At 33.3% G+C, this 24,000-nt stretch overlaps 1 protein-coding gene across 11 annotated transcripts in view; it reads right to left on the bottom strand.

The window, feature by feature from the left end:
* Ehbp1 (EH domain binding protein 1) overlaps positions 1-24,000 on the bottom strand; it is a 350,335-nt gene that overhangs the window by 50,744 nt on the left and 275,591 nt on the right. For 7 of the 11 annotated variants that reach the window (XM_010609755.3, XM_010609756.3, XM_010609757.3 and 4 more), the window contains 5 exons: positions 14,515-14,662; positions 8,300-8,407; positions 5,427-5,545; positions 2,856-2,994; positions 2,570-2,676 (listed from right to left, as the gene is read on the bottom strand). In XM_010609755.3, the coding sequence (XP_010608057.1) occupies positions 2,570-2,676; positions 2,856-2,994; positions 5,427-5,545; positions 8,300-8,407; positions 14,515-14,662 (621 nt within the window). The remainder of the gene's footprint in view (positions 1-2,569; positions 2,677-2,855; positions 2,995-5,426; positions 5,546-8,299; positions 8,408-14,514; positions 14,663-24,000) is intronic. The other 4 variants (XM_010609760.3, XM_010609761.3, XM_010609758.3 and 1 more) reach the window with 3 other exon arrangements.

Genomic DNA, 24,000 nt, shown 5'->3' with positions numbered 1-24,000 from the left:
TCCCTATGATTTAGAAATTTCTCATATGTATGATGTATACCAAATGTTTGAAAATAGAAAATACTTCAGCTGTTTAATATTATATTTATAATTCCATATTCAGATTTGCCAAATTTAATAACTTAACACTAAGTTAAAAATTCTCCTTAGAGTTAAGTCAAAGTTGCTTAGGCATGAATAAGAAAATAAGAGAATTTTTTCCCCTTGGTGACTTTCAAAATAAACCTTTAATTCAAATGTGTAATATATAAAAATAGGGTTTTACTAAGGAATTGATCCTTAAAGTATGCATCATGAGAGAATCAGATTTGTTCTAGAATAATAAAAATTAAAGACTTTTTTGCTTTCTATTTAAGATGTTCTTCAAAAAACAGTACGCTTGCAGTACTTCTATTTTGCCTTCCAGCTAGCTTCTGTATTTAAATATTCCATTCTGTTTACATATTACTAATTATTATAGCAGTACATTTTAACCCGACAGGTGGTCAAACCTTATGAGACAGGATCTAATGCAAGTAGCATACTGATTGGTTAATCTACCATTTAGCAAATTTTTATTTCAATTTAAAAATTTACTTTTTAGTTTTATCTACATTTTAAAAATGATGCTTAGAAGTTTTATTTAAAATAGCAGCTTTATTATAAAGTGCCATATATCCTTAATTTTTTTCCCCATTTCCTCCCCCTTTCTACAGTGCTGCAGTTTGCAACCATGGCCTCAGGCTTGCCAAGCAAGTACTTTACCACAGAGCTATACCCTCAACCCTTTTATTTTCCTACTAGAAATTTAAATCATTACAGGAAGGGTTGTTGTTTATGGATAAATATAGCTCCTTTTAGATTACCTGTTTACCTTTTGATACTTTTAGAGCAAAGAAAACTAAGTAGCTGAGAAATACTGAAGAAATGCTTAAGTGATTACTTTCACCAACACCACCACTTCAATCAACACTTACAATATTATTTATTCAGAGAAATAAATGTGTGCAATATTCTTTTAATTGCTTTCCCTATCTAGAAGCCTATTAATCTCTAAGAAGCTATGAGGAATTGCCTTTTGGTATTTCTTAAATAAGAAACCATCAAAAATTATGTTAATTATGAGCATATTTTGGAATTCTAACCATCAATAAACATGTGTAACTCAACCTATATGCCTTCTAAGCGAGTAAATTATTTGTACTCACATGTGAACTCAATTTTTAACAACTAATCATTAAACTTATTAGCAGTGAACAAATTTAAAGGTGAAATATTTTCAGAAATAAAACTGATTATTTCTCAGGATACTTTGATTAAAAAACACTATTTTTAAGAGTCAAAATGGATACGCTTCCATTTCAATACAAAATATAACTGAACAATTATAAGAATAAATGCTAATGGTAACTTTAAAATTAAGAATAAACTGGTAAAAAAAGAGAAACTGCTGAATGCTTTCTGAACCTATCTACCAGATACCAGAGCATTTTCAAAAGAGATTTTTCCTTTTTTGTCCCATCTAAAGGGATAAAACAAATACGATAGTTTGCAAAGACAATATAAATAACAACACTGTAAGAAAGCAGAAAACTCCAGTGCTTTTACTGATTAGCTCAGTTAAAACTAGTATCAAATTTCATAATCAGATTTCTTTAGTGTGAATATATAGTATCTTCAAGTATTCTACAACATATAAGTTATGGGAAATACTTCATCAGGATATGCAGTGAAATCCTTTGTACATACACCTTTCTAGGTCTTCTAAAAATAAGTAACTTAAAACAAGAAGCTTTTAGAGTTCTAAAATGCAGTTGGTAACTGAATACCCTCATAAGGATTTTAAAATCCAACAAAGACTATTTCAACCATAAAAACAATGAAAATATTGAAACAAACTATAGATAATAAAAATGTAGCACTATTTTAAAAAACTAGGTTTCCAGAGAAAAATTCAAGTTAAGACTTGTTCTTCCTGCTTCTGTCCCGCAGCTGTCCATCAAAAGCAGCTTTCTCCCCGCGGTCTATCAAATATTTCCCTCACAAATCAATTTTACACATGATCAGCCCATACCCCTACTGAGCTGAACCTCCCCGTTAATTAAGTGAAGAAATTACCATATATATTATATTAATGCAAACATCATTCAGCTAGTAATTCACGGCTGATCTGGATAATGGAAAGGTTGAACACCCATTAACCCAAGCCAACAAAATGGGTTGGCTGAGAAATTCTAGCAGGTCTCATGTGACTTTTCCCTCTAACTGCAGCTCTGCGGTATCTGCTATTGTAATAATTAAAATCCTCCCGGTAGATCAATACTGGAATCTCTTTATGGGAAGTGCCCTGATGGAAATGTCTCAAGGAAGCTGGGGCTATGGAACTCTGAAAAATTCATTTTTTTTATCTGACAATTATCACCACACTGCAGACTAATTCAACAGTGCACCCCTCTCACTCTGCTTTGAATGCACTGGAGATTGACATCTTAAAAAACCTAACATCTCATTTTAACAAATAAAGGCACTATTTCCACATACAGTTTGGAATTATCAGCAATCATGAAACCACACAAAAAAATTAATATACATTAAGCACTTCATCTTCTGATGGCTTCCTCTGAGTTTCAGTTATCGCTGCCTTCTCCTCATTTCCCTTCTTTGTATCTTCTTGTATTGATCTCTGCCTTTTCATCTCTTAAAAAAAGAGGAGAGACATGTAAAATTATTACAAAGCTGATATTTATGTACTAAAATGTGGATTTATACTATCAGCTTTTAAATATATATATACACACCTATATACATACATACACATATGTATCTTCAGATATTAAATCATAAGATGGGAGAACACTTTTTAAAATTGTTCCTACCTGGTCTATTCTCAACATATTGACTGAAAGACTGAAGTTGAGTTTTTCTGACTGTAGAATCCTTGCTGAACACAACAGGATTTCTAAAACCTTCTGTTGCTTTCTGTAATCGTTCAGTCCGGGGATCTTCTGTGCCATTCTAAAAGTAAAACAAAACATGGCATGAAAGTCCTAATTTTATAAACATGAAATTATCCACTAGAGAGGCAACTTTTGCTAATTTAAGATAATGCTGACTTAAAATTTTAGAAACTCTTAGAAGGAAAAATAATTTTAAAGTACTTAAAAACTGTAGTTCAACTATAGCTTCTGTTGCCTATAATAAAAAATTTAGGGATATATGGTTTAAACCCTTGATAACATTGATACATTAGATACTACGAAGCTCTCTGTCTTTTCTAGGTGACAGGTATCATTTAAGTCATGTTGTCCCTAGTGTCCCTACTATTCTGCCTCATCAGCTTGTATAGTCCCACAAACTTGTATGACAAGAAGAAATAGTTTCTAATTTTATGCCCATTGAGATAAACCATTAATGCTGGATGAAGGCTAAAAGGTAGGATTATAATACTACCCCACTGAACTGCATTTCATCAGCTATAACTTTCCAAAGCCAGATTTGTAAGTAAGCCCTTTACAGCTAAGAAAACTACAATTATCTTTTCCGGAGCTTCCTATGTTAATACTGGTAACAAATTCAAATGGTTCTATCAACAAGAAATATCCCAGAAGACTGAACCACTGCAGTGTGTGGAAGCTGCAGATACCGAGGTGCTGTGTACCAAACAAATATTTCATTTTATACCTAATCTTTTATTATTTTTATTAAGTGTTTTGAAAGTAAATAGGGAAAGGCTAAGATGCATGACTAATAGCTAAGCCTGCTGAATGCTGAAACTGGTTATCAAAAGCTACCAAGACTTTGCCCTTCCTCTGCATTGAGACAATCAGTAATGAGGGAGCCCTCCAATGGCCTATTCTCTAGCCTCAAGGAGGCCTGGGATACAGAATCCTCAAGGGAAGGTAACAGTTTATCCTTTTCCACAAACACAGAATGCCTCGTTTAGTAATGTGTAAACTGCATTTTATCAAAAAAATGAAAACCCAAATCAATGCTGAAAGCTTCAAGAGAACAGATGGACTCTATATATTCTTTATAAATACTGTTTTCAAATATTAACTAAAGAGATTCATACAAAGAAAATATGTTTCAAGCATACCTTTTGTTGGAATAACTAAAATTATTACATAAGTGTGCTTTGGAAAGCAAAACCAATTTCACTTAGGAAGATAATTAAACCATAAGAATGAAAATATCTTTATTTTACTTTTTAAAAGACATCTGATACATTTATCATTAATATCATCCTTACAATATCCTAGCTAGGTAGCTCAGACAAATAATTTTTTTTTTAGGAAAAGTGAATTCTGTTATTATAGTAACTATCCAATAAAGTAAAAACTCAAGTCTTTACAAAAATAAACAAACAGCTAAATTTTTTTAGGCCTGGCAGCATGCTAAAATATCAGTATGATTAACCAGCAAATCCCATCTTAAGAAGCCTTTTTATGACTGGGGACTTCTGCCACTTTACAAATGTATTCCTCTAAACCCACTAATTCAGTTAGCCTTTTCAATCCATTGTATTATTCTTAGGCCAGCTTCATTCTGCATTAAACTCACTGCAGAAAGCTAAATTGAACGCAAAAAATCAGACCTGATCCAGGCTTCCTTTTGTTCAAAGATAGAGACCAAAAGTCCTCTGTTGCTGCCACACACTTTCATCATCAATTTACAGAGACCGACTATATAGGGAAAAAGCAATGAAAGTCATTGTTTTGGGACTTCAAAGCATCTCTGTGTCAGGGGAAGGAAATCCTTTCAGTCAGCAGAGCAATCCCCATAGTCCGCAGGTGGGTGAAAAGTTATACAGGACTGAAAGCGCCCTAAAGCTAGAGAAATACTAATGATACACTGTGAGGAAAAGATGGGAACATGTGGGTGGGGATAATATAGTCAAACAACAATAATAATATTCTTATAACGTGGCATTCTGGCTAAAATGTTATATTAGGTAAGAGTCTTAATGGTACAAAACACATGTAAGTATCTTAAATGCTTATATTCAGTCATATTATCTTCAGATATGATATATTCTTATAAATAATATAAATTCTAGATCATTTGAACAGAAAGTTGAAGGTGACAAAAAACATGCTAGAAATTTCTTGGCAATACTGTTAGAAAAATATTTATTTAGAACTGAACAGTAGTTTCCATATACCTTCTACTTGAAACAGCTGTTGAAAATAGTAGTTTCTCTGAAAAACAGTATATGTATACTTATTATCATAGTGATATTTAACTTACAGGCTAGTTAATACAAATTTTAATACCTTACTCTTGTGAATAATTTAATAAAATTTTTTTTGTTTTTTGTTTTTGGTACCGGGGATTGAACTTAGGACCTTGTGCTTGCAAATTAATAAATTGTTTTTAGGATTATAAAGTGCCAGAAGAAACTAGAAAAATACAGATACTGATCCAAATCTTAAATAAGTAAGATTTACCTTAATGTCTTGCTCTGAGCTCTCTGCTACAGCTTTCTGGGTAGTACCAGAGAGTGCCACCTGTGGCTGAACTTCTAGAAATTTCTTCAGCTTCAAGTCCATCAATTTACTATTTTGTTCTGTTAAACATAAACATACCATGAATAATGAGTAACATGCATTTAGATGTATGAGCCACCAATTTACGATAACATCATAAAATATTTCTATATTTTAAAGGAAGAAGAAAAGGACATTAGAGAGCTATAACACATCAGACCAGACCAAACATTTAGGAAGCACTCCTTCTCTTCTCTCCCACCCCATCTCAGCTTACCTAATGAAAACTAAATTATAGTAAATAGTAGCTATGCATACCTGAAAAGCTAAGATGTATGTGATGCATATATTTATATAAATAACTAATATAGTACATATAATAAAACAGATTCGAGTTGAGATAAATTTTATTTCAAATTATATTGTCATTTCAATTTTAGAATATAATGCCATATAACAAGTTCTTAACATAATCTCAGCCATGTACACACTATTAGATTCAATGTATAATACACACATTCGGCACCAGAGTATAACTTACAAATACTTTCTACTTAGATGGGAGAACTGCAACAAAGACTAACATGTTTTTGGAATGTTTTAAATACAGAGTAAAAATTTAAATATGACTATAATTTTTAAAATAAATTATTTTAGCAATCTTTAAAAATTAAATAGTTTAGAAGTAAGTAGAAAAATAAATGTTTGTACTTAAAATTCACACAGTAATTTTTAATAAAATGGTTGGCTGTAAACGACATGCCAACCATTTGGTGAATGATATTTTTCATGAAGATTAATAACTTTTCTAATTATAATACTTTTAATAAGTGGTATTATCATTACTTTCATGCAAATTGGTCAGTTTATACTGCCAGACTTCTTTTTTAAACAATATCTGATGAACTATGGTCAAATCAAGATAAAGATGAAACAATTTATTATTAAAACATTATGACTTTTTTGTACATATTAAAAAAGAATTTTGGGGAAAATAAATCAAGGATAAAAATCATAATATATTTTACATGCTTCCAGATTGCAGTTTGCATTCCTATTTGTTACTGCCATAAAATGAACTAAGATGTAAATTGGGAAGCCTGACTATGCACATATCAATGCTTATTGACATGCTTGGGAGCTATAAACAATATATTAGCTAACTATAAACAGGAAGACTGAGATGTATTTTTTCTTTTAGTATAAAGTAGGAAGAGATTATTTTTAAAAGGACAAGGGTTAGATCTGTAAAATTAACAAGTTTTTTTAAAGCATCTCATAAAGTTGCATTAGCTGAGACTGGAAAATTTCCTTCACCTTACCTAGAAAAGAGTTATTTTTTCCTATCTTCCTAATATAATACAAAGAATGTGTGCATTACTTACTAATTTTATATTTTCATAAACTGAATACTAAGGCTTCAGTTACTCACTATGTATTTCCTTAACTGTGAAAAAATACTAATCAAGCTTTTGGTTGTAGCTCTGAGAGGGTAGGTAAGCAACAACAAAAATTTTTTCATATAGAAAAATCAACCCTACCCAAGTTCTACAGTATTTAAGAAAAAAGTAAAATATTGTTCTAATTTTGATCTAAACATTTAAAAAAATTCCCTACATACCAGAATCTCTTGGACTCCAATAATTAAAAACACACTAACCTTTAGCTAATAATAATGTATTTTAATACTAGACCCTGAAGGAACTCGTATGGCTAGGAAGATCCTGGCTAACTGTTTCTAAAACTATGACAGGAGAAGTAATAGCATAATTCTAAGCAGGAGAAAAAAACAAAGCAGGTTAAGACTGTAGGGGCACTGGGCCTGTTATTTAGCTCAGGGGTGTGGTGCTGCTGCCTACATCGCAAGCACAAGGTCCTGCGTTTGATCACGGTACAAAAAGATTGTAGGGGCATTCCAAAGATGGAAAAAAGAATGCCTGCAGTCATCCCTTATAGCATCTTACAGGAAAATATGATTATTAGGGACTGTCTCCTTACCTTTAAGTCTAAGAAGACCACCAAAACATTTTTATTGTTACAAGTATTCAACATGGAACCCCTCAGGTATACAAAATTTTGGATTGCTATTTGCTGCTGGTTTATAAACACAACACACATGAACACTCACTTATTAAAAACCACCAGAAAGTTATCTTTACTTATTATTTTGGTGGGGGGAGTAAGACAGGGTCTCACTATGTAGTTCAAGTTGACCTTGAACTCACTACATAGCCCAGGTTTGGCTCAAACTCATGGCAATCTTCCTGCCGCAGCTTTCTAAGTGATGGGATTACAGATATGTACCACTACACTAGGGTAGCACTATATTTTTAACAAGAATCTACAAAGGTCAATTCTCAATGTGATTTGCTGCCTTACTGACATTAAGATATTTCATCATAGTAGGTTTTTTTTTTTTTTTTTTAAGCCATGATTTCAATCTTTCCTAGGCTGGTCTTGAACTCATAATCCTCCAGAGTCGCTGGGATTACAGGCATGTCCAGCATGCCTGAGCTTTCATATCAAAATATTTAAGGAGAGAAGAGAAGCAGTCAATGAATGTCTGCAAACTGTCTCATGAAACAAAATATAACAATGACTCAGTAATAAAAAATACAAGGTACAATTTGCTATCTCAATGTTACTGCTATTTTAATATTCAACCCAAAACAAAATAACATAACATTATGGAAAAGTAGATTTAGCTAAGTGATGTGTGAGGGTACAAAGTGTAATAAAACTACAAAATGAATATATTATTGATGAGATAATAAAAATATAGTTATAAATTTTGCCATGCAAAAGCATACAAAACATTTATAATTTGAAATTACCAGGAGTATCAAGGTCATTTTCTAAGTTAGTAAGTTCATCTCCACCTCCTACAACAAAGCCTTCAGGAATCTCCTCGTTATTATCTATCTCAATATTATCATTCTCATCTGTAGGAACATGTAGCAATAATGTTAGTATATTATTTATATTTTATAGCATTTGTTCACAACACCAAAGAAGAAAAACCAGTATTTCTATGACAGTTATTCAAATTGAGATCTGACAGACAAGTAAGTTAAGAAATCAGTCTGAAGTCATTTTTTCACTATTGGATTAACATTTATATTTTACATTCTTATGTCAAAGATGAATTATCACATCAAAGCAGATGCAAAAAGTATTGACAATTTGCCACATGCTGTTTCTGAATTAGCTGAGCTCACTGAGTCCTTAAATTTTAAAGTGTAATCTCTAATAGCATCACACAAAAATAAAATTGATTTGATGAAAAGGTTATCAAATAGTATTTTAAAATTTCTTTCTTTCTTTTTTTTGAGACAGGATCTTACTCTGTAGTCCAGATTAGCCTTGAACTACCTGGGTAGCCCAGGCTGGCCTCAAATTTGGGGTCCTCCTGCCTCACCTCCTTAATGCTGGGATTACAGGCGTAACACTGCAAGTCTAAATTTCATTTTTATCATTTGTCAGAAATAAGTACATAAAGAAACATATAGGTCTTTATAAATTTGTAGCTATATTTAAGTCCCACTTTTATCATGATTTCATTGGCTTTTTACTAATGAAATATTATCATAAAAGCATGATGGTTAGATTAAGAGACTAGAATACAGTACTTTTAAAAAATAGAAGGCTCAGAAACAACTATGACAATATATCTTGAAAGTGTCAAAATGGGGAAAAATTATTTTTCAAAATTAAATACACGGGAATGCAGAAGAACACTATTTTTTATATCTTTCGTAAAATATTTTAGGTCATTAATAATTAGTCAATTTTTAATCATTAAAGCTTTTTAGTATACATTTTTCCTCTATGAATCCTAGTGATAAAACTGATTAAATAATTATTAATTCTATACATTTGAAAAGGCAAAAAAGAAAAGATGTGGTATGTATATGTACCACTTCCCCGTGATGAATGTAATCATTATGTAATACAAACATGTACTAATAAAAAAAAGATATAGCAATAACATAATTAGCATATCAGAAGTTTAACTTTAAATTCTGTTCTTAACAGGCAATAAAGTGTTGGAGAAATATCTGTAGCCCTGGGAAGTGAAGAAAACCCTACTATTCTGCACACCACCACCCCTTATCGGAAATTGAACTCAGGACTTTGTGCTTATGAAGTAGGAATGATGTCACTGAGCTAAATTCCAGGCCTTGTATTTTTTTTAATGGGGAGCTTTTAGCAATGGTAAAGCATTCCAAAGACTTTTTCCAATTCAGACATTATAAAATTTCAGTTTTGGTTTTATCCCTAAATATTTATCCCTGTATAAGACTGTACATTTTTATGCTTGATTTTTGGCTTCCTAAGTAAATACTAAGAACATAATTATTATTAGTAATAATAGCAACCATTTAATGAAGAAGTCCCATCTACTGTATAAGTCATTTAGAAGAAAAAATTTAAAAAAACAATTAGGGAGGGGACACAGAAATGGACACACTGTTAAATGCTTTCAAAGAAATAGCTAGGGTGTTATACTTGGCTACATTATTTTAAGTGTAATCTGTTGAGAGATCTTTTCTAATCAACTACTTAGCTCAACTATTTGACTCCTTTCATAAAAGTGACTATCTTCAATTTTATTTTTCTCAAAAGTTAAGTAATTTTATAGCTTAGAAATGAACTAACAAATATTTCATAGTGTTAAAAAAAGGTGTTCAGAATACGTTTTCAGCCTCACTCTGTGCCAGAGACAATCAGTATTAATTGCCTTTGGGGACCTCATGTACATTTTATTGCTGTCAATCAGCCTCCACTGATGATTTCTGACCATAAACGACTTAGAACAAAGGTATAAAATTCAGTATTTATTCATCTATTGATCCAAGAAACGTCTATGTGCTGTATATACAATCTGTAAAACATTGTGCTAGATGTTGAAGAGACATCAAGTTCTACAAGACATTTATTCTTCCTGAAAAGAATACATTTGAAATGATCATAATAACAGGATGGGTGTTATGGTGTAAAATCAAGACACACAGCAAATTCAAAAGATTACAAAGCCTCTTTGCCAATAACATCAGAAATTCCTTATTGGAAGAACTAACCTTTAACGTAGGTCTTGAGAAAAGTATAGAATTTCAGGAGGTACCAGTTGAAGGGAGAACAGTACAGGCATGAAAGCATGCAGGGATGGGTTACATTGAGAGAATGGTGTAAAGTAGTATTTAGCTCTAGTGTACTTAAAAGGAAATAATAGGTGAGACTTGAAAGACAAAACTGTAGGGAGCCCTGGAAGGCAGAATGTGGGAAGTTAATATTTTACATGGCAGGAATGGAGAGACATTGGTACTCTAACATGATCAGTGCTAGCAGAATAAGAAGTTTTCAACCAAAGTGTCTCACTGTAATCCGCTGACATGTAATTTATTAGTAGTAATATAGCCCTTAAGCTTATATCTTTTACAAATTAGAGCAGCTTCAATATTATTCTTATAATATTATTCTTGCTTATATTCTCACATGCCTTCGAATGTGAAAAAAAAAGTGGCTTAGTGATTGTACATGGAATAATACTGTGCAGGTAAATTTCACGTAAAATTGCTGACCTAGGTTTTGACAGAAACAAAGGCTGGAGGAAGGAAATCCAGATCAAAATCTTATGCAACCTCCATGCATGCAGTATGAAAAGTTTAACCTGGGATAAAAGAATTGAGAGTGGGTATAACATGATTTGAAAATCCAATGAATTACTGGGTTACAGGAGATACTGAAGAGTGTAAGGGGAGGCCAACATCAAAATGGACTCTCTAGCCTGACAACTAGAATGATGGCATTACTATGAAAGAAACAGTTAAGTAAGGAGATGTGGTTGGATATGGGTACTTTCAGGTTCCAGAAATATACATAAAATTATACCTCCTTTCATTACCCACTTACACAGTGTCAGATTCCTCTATAATGTTAAGTAGGCATCACTCATTTTATTTCCAGGCTAAATGAAATCTCTATGTACACTATTATTCACGAATATGCTGAGTGGCTTAATCCAATATATCGCTAACCTGAGAGATAAGAATTAGTATTTGGAAGGGCAAGAGTAAAAACTGCTCTACATAGTTCAGGTTTTCTTAAGAATGGATTTCTACCTTCCATTTACTAACTTTAGTTTTACAATGAACCTTGAATTGTTTTCAGCAATTAATATTTCCTAACATCTGTGGAAATGCTCTACATGCATTTTAGCAGAACTAAACAATATGGGCATGTTATGTGCCTAAGTATATGTATTCAAAGATAGCACATATATAAGGATAAATATAGATAGGTACAGATATTCTTGTGGCTAACCTTTGAAAATCCAGTAGGTAAATAGAGATTCATTATATAATTGAAGCTGCTTTTCAATTGTAGCATATATTGTGTGCAGGAACAGTTAAAAGGTGATTAGATATACACAAGAATGTAAAAATAAATTCCATTTGGCAACAAACACTACAAGCAAAATACGGTTCCCAACAGCGCGATTAAAAGCACAGCAATATGTCAGTTTTATTATTTTCCTGTATAAAATGAACAAAACCCAGATATCTGGTGACAACAGCCAAAAGAATATCTGCAATCCAAAAAAAAGATCCCGGGGCTATCATTAAACAGGCATATGGTGGTTATCTTAGATCAACTTTGGCTCTCACCAAGAGTTTAACCATAGGTGGCAACTGCCAACATCCTACATATCCTGTGTGCCATGGGAGAAGTAGATATTGGTTACTCTGGACTCATTAGGAGCAGGGAAACTGACTCTTTAGAGATACTCATAACACATCAGTAGAACCTGCTGCTTCTTCATTTGACTTTCCCTGTTTAGTCTGTACTTTTTTTTAAAAATTGGTGGTACTGGGGATTGAACTCAGGAGACTTCATCTTCAGATATTTTTTTCCCCTTATTTTGAGACGAGGTCTTGTTACATACCTAAGTTGCCCAGGTTGGACTCAAATTTGGGAGTTTGTCCTGCCTCCTTCTCCTCCAGTGCCAAGATTTCAGGCATGCACTATCATACCTTTACTAGGCTTTACTTTTTTTTTTTTTTTACCAACTCCACAGATCCAGTTCTCACTTTTTAAAATTTTATTTACCTTGACTGCTGAACGATGACAAATTCAGGTCTCTAGTTTCCTCGCTACATGGAAGACAATCATTCTGTGGGTTGTAACAGTGACAAACTCTTTTGCCTAGTTTAATCCTGGTATACCCTCAGGTGGAGTTGGGTTATAAAAATAGGACTTACCCATTCCATACCATTAATTACAACTTTTGTACTGGGAATTGAACTTGGGACCTTGAGCTTGTGAGGTGGGCAGCAGAACCATGGAGCTAAATCCCCGGCCTATTTGACATTTTAACTTTTTTTTTTGTGGTACCAGAGATTGAACTCAGGACCTCACACTTGTGAGGCAGTCAAGGTGCCACTGAGCTAAATCCCCCAGCCCTTTTAACTCCTAACATTTTCAGAATTTACAATTCATTTTGCAATGCTATCTCCTCACCATTCAAAAAGACATCGTATGCTTCTCCATAGCTCTCTGCTGTCAATAAGAAGGTGGCATTAGAAGCATTAGGGCATAAAGAACATGGTTTTTTTTTCTATCATTCAGAGATATAAGGAAGCAATGATTTACAAGACCTTAAATATCTGAAAATTTTTATGATAAAAGAAATACTTTGTCATTAGTAATAAATCAATCCAAATTCTTATAACATCATATAAATGTAGCCATGAGTAGTTTTTGATGTTACTATAAAATTGTAGTTATAGAAATCACAGTAACAGGGCTGAGGGGTTTAGCCCCAGTGACGGAATGCTTGCCTGGCATGTACAAGGCTCTAAGTTTGATCCCCAGCAATGAAAAGACAGAGAAAAATAAACTGCAATCATAATCCTGGTAATAGGAGCTAAAAAGGTAAGGTGAAGGATTTAACAAAGATATCAACAAACTAAGAAGTCTCTGGGGACAGATTCTCAGCTGTTTGGGAAAAAAGCTTTCATTTTTATGGGAAAGTAAAATGCCACAGGCATCACTTAGAATTCTCTACAACATTAAATTTTTAATATAAGTAATAAATTAAAAACAACAGCAGTAAGTTTCAATTTATTACTTTGAAGAAACTTATCACTGACCTAGAAATAGTTTACTGTCATTTCCGACCTCAAATGTCTTCTTTGAGATCTCATTTGAGATGGCTATTTGTTAGGGTGATCTTACCATTCTAAGATTAACTCAGGACAAATACCTGGCATGTTTTGGTAGATGAATAAGTTATATACCTTTAAAATAAAAAGCCCATAGGTCTCTTGCATATATTCCTACTAAATAAAAATATTTAAACGTTTAAAATTAAAGATGATAAAACTAAAATACAGAGTTTTGTCCCAGCATTAAGCTTAGCATAATCTCTGCAAATGCTGAAGGCCATCTCAAAATAAGTAAAGAAAGAAGACTAAAAAGAAACTGATATAAGACTTACTAAAAATTTACACACATTAGAGGTTATAATTCTAGAATATTATGAAAGATATTTTTTAAAGATCTCATTCAAAGTGAAAAGACTTGAGGCTGGAAGTGAAGTTCAGTATTAAAGCATGTGGATAGCAAGCACAAGATTCTGGGAATGATCCCCAGAACAAAACAAAATAAAATAAGACAAAGTGAAAGTCTTTCATGGCAAAGCTCACTAAATAATAAGACTTATAATCTAGATGCTGAAGACTTAATTGAACTGTACTTACTTCTAACACATCAAGGCATCATAGGGTACTATAAACCAGGGTCCACATGAATTTTCTACCATAAAAGAAAATTTCCTGAGTTTTTAAAAATTAAGCCAAAAGATTGATCTGGAAAAAGCAAAGGTTATATTCTGATTACTATGCTTCCTGTAGATTTTTTCAACAAAGCAATAGGTTGAAAACTATGTTTTGATGCAACATTTTGAAGTGAGAATAAAAAATCCTAAAAGGTCCACTGCAGATTTCTGGGTTGTCTGTAGAATATGATATAAGATGCTTTAACTCACCTCCAGATGCCTTTGACCTTTCTTTCAACTTTTCTGCAGCCATTTCACCATAGCTGGGAAGTTCTGACATCTTCACTCCAGATCGAGCTTCTGCTATTAGCTGACGAGCTCGCTCTCTCAGCTGCCGACGTCGCTCTTCATCTTGCTGCTAAGATATATTGAACAGTTGCCAACTCAGTAATTGACAGAAATGCAATTTCATTTTCAATCTGATCATCATGATAGTAACTGGTTTACAGCATGGTGCTTGGCCCACATTATAAATAGGATGCTCTATATCAGTTGGATGTCACACCATTTTAAAAAGACATCCTAGAATCAGACTTTTAAAAATATTAACAAATTATTGTATTAAAATATCCATTAAAATTCAAACTAAAGAATGTTTTGTAATACATATTACTGAGGAAATACCAGGAATTATTAATAAAAGGATCAGTTTCTAGAAGAAAAACCACAATGCTGAGAACAGAATTCCAATTAACATTTTCTTAAGAATACAATTTAACTTGCTATTTTCTAATAAAGATATATAATACTAGCTGAAAGACACCTTTTATAGCAGAAAATACTGCTCTACTATGTTGATCAAATATAGGAATAGTATTTTTCCAAGAGTGAGGACAGTAAATCAGTACACAGTTTTGATTTAAAGACCACCAACAATAATATCCCAATCATGCTATGAAATTCTTTATGGTTATTTCTTCTCCTGAAAGAAGAATGCATATTGAGAAGAAAAAAATGAGGTGTAAAATATGATTGTTCAATATAAAATAATTAAAATCTACAGGTGATAGCCATTGGCTTCTAAAAAAAGGGTTATTATAAATTGCAAATAATGTGAAATTGCTTTGTAAACTAGAAAATAAGGCACTATTATAACAAAACAAAGACTGAAATAATCTGGTTCCAATATATCACTTCATTGTTATCTTTCCTTAACATCTAAACTTCCAGAAAATTTCCACTTATTCATACAGAATGATTGTACCATATAGCTTCTTGTAGGTTTGGATACGTCATTTCCTTTTCCTGGACTGTATTTCTCTCATATGATTTAACTCATACTCATTCTTCAAAATTCAGCTTTAATCTACGAAACCTCCTCTGACTGAACCCCCATCACTACTGATGGAATAAAGTGCTTCTTCTATGTTGCCATAAGGTATCATGTGTATATGTGTATTAATTTTTCTAAAACAATATTTGTCGAGTTGTAACTCAGTAGAGGTGCTTCCTTCCTCTAGAACTGAGGAGCTATATGTGATTTATCTTTGTATCTCTAGTCGTTAGTACATACCTGGTACCATATTAGGTGCTATAAAAATTTCCAGCATGAAAGTTTACAATTCATACTCCCAGAAGGTTTATGATGTAGAGGGAAAGATAAAGTATCCAAAATAAGGAAGTATGATCAAATGCTGCAAGAGCTCAGAAGAATATTTTTGGCTGAGGAGCAGATAGAAGGCATTATGGTTCTAAGCTGGGCATGAAGAACAAGTAGAATTTGGAATGAGGAGAGATGGAAGTTGGTAGTTAGGTGGATCAGTGCAGGAAAGACTGGAAGGTAGGAACAAAACAAAGGTAAGAAAGCATATTAGGGGAAAGAATATAATCTAGTTTTCCTATACATAGGAAAAATAGTGATATAAAGACAAGGTAGAAAAAAATTAAGCTTGCAGATATTATAAAGGCCCTGCAGAACAGGTACTGGGGATTGAACTCAGGGCTTTTGCACTGAGCTACATCCCCAGCCCATTTTTAAAGTTTGTGACAGGGTTTTGCTAAGTCACCAAAGTGCCAGGTTGGGCTTAAACTTGGGATCCTCCTGACTCACTTCTAAAGTGCTGAGATAAAAGGTTCAAACGTCTATATCACTTTATTTGTTTTTATGAGCATATTCTCTCTTTTTTGTTTTTAATCTAAGAGAATTATCAACCAGAGATTTATTTGAGAAAGATCAATATAGTAACAGTCCATAAGATAGGCTGGCATAAAAGGACTCGAAAGAGACTACTTAAAGGATTGTATAAGAGACCAAGGAAGCTATCATGAGATCAAGGAAGAAATGGAAATAGGAATAAAAAGAATGAAATGAAAGAAACACAACAGATAAGGACTTGGTATATACACTGTGTAGCAATTCTTGGTTACCAGATATGAGGGAGGTAAAAAAAAATGACTCAGAAGTTTTAAAGTTGGGCAGTTATGATTATGGCACTAACAGAAATAGAAAAACTAAAAGGAGCTACAGTATATGAAGGGAAACAAGAAATTTAAGGTAAGGAAGAATTGTGTCTGAGGAGTTGGTAGGACAGCTTAGTAAAGATGTTAGATAGCTGGACAGTGAAATTTACTCTGATGTGAAATCAAACTAGGACTAAAGAGTTAATGGATGAAGTTACAAGAACATATAAAAGCACCTAAAGAGGGACTCTCAAGTAAAGGGAGGGCAACTGATTAAAACACGGAAAATATGTTTAGATAAGAGGAAAAGGACAAAAAGAGGGGCAGAACAACAACACTAACATAGATAGCTTCAGGATCCAACAGGAAGAGGCTTTCAACAAAAAGTGTTAGCTGCACATGGTGGCACACACCTGTAATCCCAGCACTCAACAGGCTGAGGCAGAAGGATCACTATGAGTTTGAGGCCAGGAAGGGCTAAATAGGGAGTTCAAGGCCAACCTGAACTAAATAGTGAGATCTTGTTTCAGTAAGGCAAAACAAAATACACCCCCCATCCAAAACAAACAAACAAACAAACAAAACAACAACAAAAAACCCAAACGAAATCAAAACAAAATGAGTAACTACAGCAAATGCTAGAAGTTAATGAATCTGAAAAATTTAAAAGGGCAATCAGACTTTATGAACACTACCATTAGAGACAGAGGGAGAAATCAGACGAGCAGAACTTATGGTTAGGCAATTCTTTTACTCTTTGCATGTGCAGTGGTGCGTGTGTGTGTGTGTGTGTGTGTGTGTGTGTGTGTGTGTGTGTGCGCGCGCGCGCGCGCGCACATGAGTGCACGGTCCTGGGATTGAAACCCAGGATCTTCACACTGAGCTACATCCCAAGCCGTTTAAAATTAACTAATTTTAATTTTAATTTTTTTTGAGACAGGGTCTCTCAGTAAGGTGTTAAAATGCCCAGGCTGGACTTGAATTTGTGATCCTCCTGCCTCAGCGTGTACGGTGTTGGGATTACAAGCATATATCACCACCATACTTCTTTTACAAATTTTGAGATGGTTAGAAATCAAGAAACCATCAAAATTAATAAGAATATATTATTTGGGATGCCAAGTAGATGCAGGGAGAAGTTTTAAAGTTCTCAATGGACAAACTGGGATAGTTTCAGTATCTAAAAGAATAATAGGGCTGGGGATTTAGCTCAGTGGTTTCACTGCCTGCCCCGGAAGTGTAAGGACCTGAGTTCAATCCCTGGTACCAAAATAAATAAATAAATAAATAGAGTCAATGAAGTCACACATGATTCAATGAAGATTTGAGACCATCTGATATTCAAAAAGTAGAAAGATAAAAAATTTATTGTTACCACTTGAAGCAGCCTTTTAAACAACTCTTGAAAATTAGTAATCGAAGAAAAGAATCAATTAATTGTCTTTCCAGTGGGAAATGAGCTTTAGGATATTTAAATAGTTCTAGTCAATGGAAGTTCTACTTTATAAAACAGTATCAGCTAATAACAGTTCTTCAAAAGTACAATTATAAAAAAATCACTGCAAATGATAATGACATGGCAATGATTATCAATTACTATTTAAGTTATTAGGTAAATGAATGATGGGAAACTGAATATTCATACAATGCCTTGGATTGTATTTTCCAAAAATGGCCTCAAGAGTATTTCTCATATCACATGCTCTTCTATAATGTGACCCTGCCATTACATCATTAAGAGGTGCAGTTTAATTTTTCTGGGTAGTTTAGTGACCTGCATATAATCATTAGAATGTGGAAATGTTGCAGGTGATTCCAAGGCTAGGTCAGAAAAGGTCTAGTTTTTTAAAAAATTCTTGCATTCTGCACACACTTTGGAAGCCCAGATGTCATGCGGTAGGAAGCTCAAAATTTAAATGATCCAGTCAACTGTCCCAGACAAGTTCTGCTTTGGTCATGTAGGCCCAGGTGCTAGAAATGAGAGAAGAAGCCTTCAGGGGTAGGATATAGTTCTGTGGAAGAGCACTTGCTAAGCATGTATGAGGCCTTGGGTTGAATCTGCAGGACCAACATTAAGAACAGAAGAGAACACAAAGAGAAAAGCCTTCAGTTAATCTTGGTTTCTAGCCATTTTGAAATTTCTCAGTTGTTCAAATCTCCCCAGCTAAGGTCTCAGAAAATGTGGAACACAGAAAAAACACTCTGAACTTCTGACCCACAGAATCTGTGAGCATATAACAAGACTTTTTTTTTTTTTCTTTTTTGGTACTGGGGATTGAACTCAGGTCCTTGCACTTGCGAGGCAGGTGGCAGCACCACTGAGGTAAAGCCCCAGCCTTAAGACATAGTTTTTTAATGACACTGTTTGGTGTGGTCTGTTACACAGTGACAGTAATCTGAGAGTATATTATATATTTAAGTAACACCACAAAGATTAATTTTAGTTGCAAGGGGAAAATCTAATTTGTAAATGGAGAGATCAGAGCTAGTCCTGAGATTAACAACCATTAATGTAGGGGTTGATTTTAGCATTATTAATGTTGGATGAATCATATATATATTTCTGATGAGCAGCACATAAAGTGCACACTACCTATAATATTTTACCCTAAATGTTTAAAGTGAATTGACTGCCAGGTGTGCTAGTGCATGCCTGTAGTCCCAGCACTTGGGTGGCTGAGGCAGGAGTATCACTATGAGTTCAAGGCCAGCCTGGACTATTTAAAAAAATAAAAAATAAAAAATAAAGAAAGTGAATTGACTAAGCTTTTAGAATTTCTCATATCATAAACACAGGGGATAGAGAAACATGACAAATGACACAGCAAGAAAGCAACCAAACAAATCTTTTTTTTTTTTTTTTTGGTACCTGGGATTGAACTCGGGTCCTTGCACTTGCAAGGCAGGCCACCGAACTGCTGAGCTAAATCCCCAGCCCCAACCAAACAAATCTTGCAAGTAGGATATTCATGGCAATTTACTTGGTCACTTTAATACATTAGAATTAGGAAAACAAACATGCAACAAGGAACAACTGAACAACCACTACTACCAAACAGATAATACAGCCAGGTACAATATATGGTCCTAATTTAGATACTGCTTTAGATTAACCAGCTGTAAAAGATATTGTTGAGTCAATTAAAGAAATCTGAATATAATCAGTATTAACAGAAAGTAAGCAATATGTTTGAAGAAACAGTTTATACAACAATAATCTCATTCTGACAAAATAAGCACACATACACAAAGCTGTCATAGTGGAGAGTTCAGAGTGTCAATATATGATCATTTTCTTTTAACTGCTTTTATTTTCTAATTTTCTATAATATAAATGTATTACTCTTTTAATAGGTTAACTTAATATAAGAATCTCAGGAGAAGGAAGGAAAGTGATAAGATGGTAGGTTTCCTAGTGTGTTAAGAGCAAAGAAGAAAGGTTTACAATTCAAAGGAAAATTTCCTAACACAGTAATTTGGAAACGCAATCTTACTTGTAGGTAGAGGAAGTGAATAGGTGAGACTGAATATGCAAAAGTAATATATAAAAATACTTAGTACATTGTCAGTATTTCTGAACTTGGAAAAATATACTAGGAGTAGTAGAAAGTGCAAGCTTGACAATGATTTTAGTGATGATTGTGGTATTTCCTGAGCTTTTATGTGCTAAGTGCTTCATATACATGATCTAATTTATTATCACAATCCTATTTTTACCAACAAGTATATTTAGGTGTTAAGTCCCAAGGTCACACATCTAGAATTGATGCCTGAGCCAGGAGTTCAGCCCAAGTCTGATTTCATAGCCCTTACTCTTAACCACTGAACTATTTGATCCAAAAAGTATCAAATTACATGACCAACTGAGGAAAATTGAGCTTTTACTAAACTTTCATCTTTCAAACTTAAGAAAAGTTAAGAGCACTAATAAAAAACATTATTTAAAAAGCCTCAGGCAACTAGGTTTAAGTGAATTTCACTGCATGAATAATAACTTCTTACAGAACTGAAATTTGGTGATTCAAACTAAGATGGAGTGGTCTTGGGTTATTTTAACTGAGTTAAAATGAGATCAATAATTCTGCCTTTCTAAATATGAAATGGAAATTTCATTTTTTTCTCAAAGCTGCCAACCCCCCTTCTCTTCCCCATAATACTTCCATCTGCAAATATTTCTGAGTGCTTACCAAGAGTGCAATTTAAAGCACGCAATCATTAGTAAAACCAACTCTAAATACTAATTACTACTACTTTATCAATTTCCATGTAAATTATTTGTTTGTACTTATTTACCCATCGTTGTTCTCTACACAATAGAAAAATGCAAATTAACAAATCAGAATGCAGCTCTAATGGGACTTTCTGTTTATAATCATTAGCCCAGAGGTGTGCTGTAATTCAATTCTCAAGTAGAAAGATTTAGCCTCATTAACAGACTGCAAGGGCAGGTTACAACTCATAAAACCCTACAGTAAACAAAGTTTATGGACACAGCACAAAATCTTGAGCCTGATTGACAGAATTCTAGTTCCCTATCAGATAGCCTTAATTTACTTTTCTACTAATGTCCTAACACCACAGAGACAATTCTGCTTGGGCCTAGAGCCTACAGTAGGATGGCATATCTGCATTGTTTGTTTTCTCACCCTTTAACTTCCCTTAAGAAGAAGAACCAACTGTGAAAATAAAAGTTAATTGTTAAAAGTCCTGAAGGAAAAGCTTGTAATTATAACAACTGATTACATGATCAATTTTAGTTTAACTGATTAATTTTTGTTTAATTGATTAAACTAATTTTTGTTTGATTAAACTAGTTTTTTTAGTTCAATTTCCAGTTTCTTAGTCTCCTAGCTTCATTGTAGGTAAAGTATTTCATTTTAATCTTTATATGTAGGTTCAATTAAGTCAGTTTGTACAGTAATAAAGAATAGAGGGCAACAAATATATGCATTTTTTTAAACTAAGAGAAGTATGTTGGTCATATCCAAAGATAACAAGGGACAACGATTATTTTATTAATTTAGTCATTCAGCACAAACTGCTCAAATATGAGGTAATATTTCTGACAATGATGGTTTGCTGGAATTAAGTACAAAAATGTATTTTTGACATCTGTTTTGACTATTCTACATTCTACAAAAGACAGTGACCTGCTGTTAAATAATCACTGATTTATTAGGACTACTGAAAAAACAAACAAAAAACAAATAAATCAGGAATTTTTTATGCAAAAGTAAGGCAACTTAGAAGGCTGCTGTCATTAACAGGAAAATGTACTTGAAAAATTCAATACATAGGATACTTTTATATTTTTCATTTACTTGAATAGACTTAAACTGAAGTAGTTTGGATTTCCTATTTCTAAGAATGGCACTAACGGCATTTACCTCTTTATAGTATTATTTAGAGGTGGAATGAGTTACATAGAGTAATCTAACTTTTCTAAGAGGGATGTATTCTTCAGAGGGTTTGATGAAAGCTGCATTTTTGGTAGGCTTCCCTCCTGAGGACAATCTTTTTACAAGTTACAACAAAGTTTTTAGTAAGTATCAGTTCTGTGTGCTTTCATACAGATATATGCTTTGTCTCATTTCTCATGGTTCTGTGAGACAGCTACTATTATATTGATTTGATAGACACTGAATCTCACTTAAATATACTGCCCAAGGTCACATAACTTGTAAATGGAACAATAGCAAATATCTATGTGATTTTAATGCTCTGGCCTATTCCATTACATACCTGGTTTTAGGGGATTTTTCTGAGGCCCTACTGTTATTCTGATTTCTAGAAATTCCAGTGTTTTATGTATATTTGGGCTACTTAAATCAATTTAAATTTTCCTTTATGCTACTGAGAATAAGAAACTAATTTGTTTATATCTACTTAAAACTTAGATTTCCAATCTTAAAATTTTAAGCCTTTAGAAAACTGATGACTGTTATGCATTGAAGCTTTTTTCTTCTCTATGCTAACATCTTCAGACGTTAAAGTCCTGCTATAGTACAAAAAGACTGCTATGGTGCAAAAAGAGCCCTTCCAACAAACCAGATTTAAAATATTCAAATACAGAAGATGGATCAGAACTAAGCATTTTGGATATAGACTGAAAAAGTATATACCCTTGCAACAGCTATCTTCAAGTTTCTATTTTCATTATCAATCTGAAATGGTCTACAATCTGCTATAGATAGATGCGCTAGTAAAACTTGACAATTTAAGGACAAACTCTTCAAGAATAAGTAATGTAATTCCTTGTTTCCTTTCCATAAAAATGTACTGGTATGCAATTTTTGTATTTCACAGTTCACCGACATCTAGGCAAGCTTTCTTCTACTGCTTCAATGGTGCTACTTTTAATTTTATCCTCCTTAGTTGTAGTAATTAAAGTGATCAGCAGTGGCATCCCAGAGGCTTTGACACAGCTACAACCCCCTAGCAGACTTTTGCTTTTAAAGGGAAGGGGAAGAAAAAGACCAGAGTTTCATTTCACAGAGAACAAGAAAATCAACCTTCTCCAATTCTCAACTTTATTCAATTGTTCTTTCAGCAGCCTTTGGATCTTAAGAATCAAATAAAAATGGCTGCCATGGGGGGTCCTTTTTATACTTGCCCCAAATGTCACCCACTGACATTACTTTAGCCAAAAAATGATGCCATGGATTTGTGAAGGTGCATTAGAACATGAGAAACTGTCAGTGTAACTGCTAACTCATTACCCACCCAAGGGTATCTTTCATAACATTAGATATTTTTATTCAGTCAGCTGAAAAATACAGATTGCAAAGTTTTTCCATTTAAGAAACACAAGTCTTTCCATTTATATGAAATAAGATTTAACAAAACTTTAAAACATATCATATCAAATAATGTACTTTGCATCCTTATTCTTTGTAAAACCATATTTAGAATATAAAAAGCATTTTTTTCACCAACAAAAGGCAAATTCCATTCTATTTAGTGCGGCTAACATTTCATAGGATTTTGTTAGTAAAGTGGTCCCTGACATTCCTTAATTTTGAGGTAAAGTAAGAAAAAGAATTTGATTGCCATGTTTTCATCATTAGACTAGAAACAAGTCTCTATTTAGACATTCAGAATGGGGGTGTGTGTGCTTGTCTCAGGCAGAGAGTACCAAAGTGTACCTACTACAGTATTCGCTTTAAGATGGAATAAAAGAAAATAACATTACAAGATTTTTAAAGATTTAGGTAGAGTGGCAGATATTTTACTGCCAATTTGATCAACTCTTGACTGAATAAATAGGATTTAGGATGAAACATTAAAACTGTTTAG

This window comes from Fukomys damarensis, unplaced genomic scaffold, assembly GCF_012274545.1.
Source record: "Fukomys damarensis isolate Sample0158 unplaced genomic scaffold, DMR_v1.0_HiC HiC_scaffold_2, whole genome shotgun sequence".
NCBI classification, from domain to species: domain Eukaryota; kingdom Metazoa; phylum Chordata; class Mammalia; order Rodentia; family Bathyergidae; genus Fukomys; species Fukomys damarensis.
Note: the sequence above shows the minus strand (reverse complement) of the source record. Positions and strands in the feature narration are given on the sequence as shown.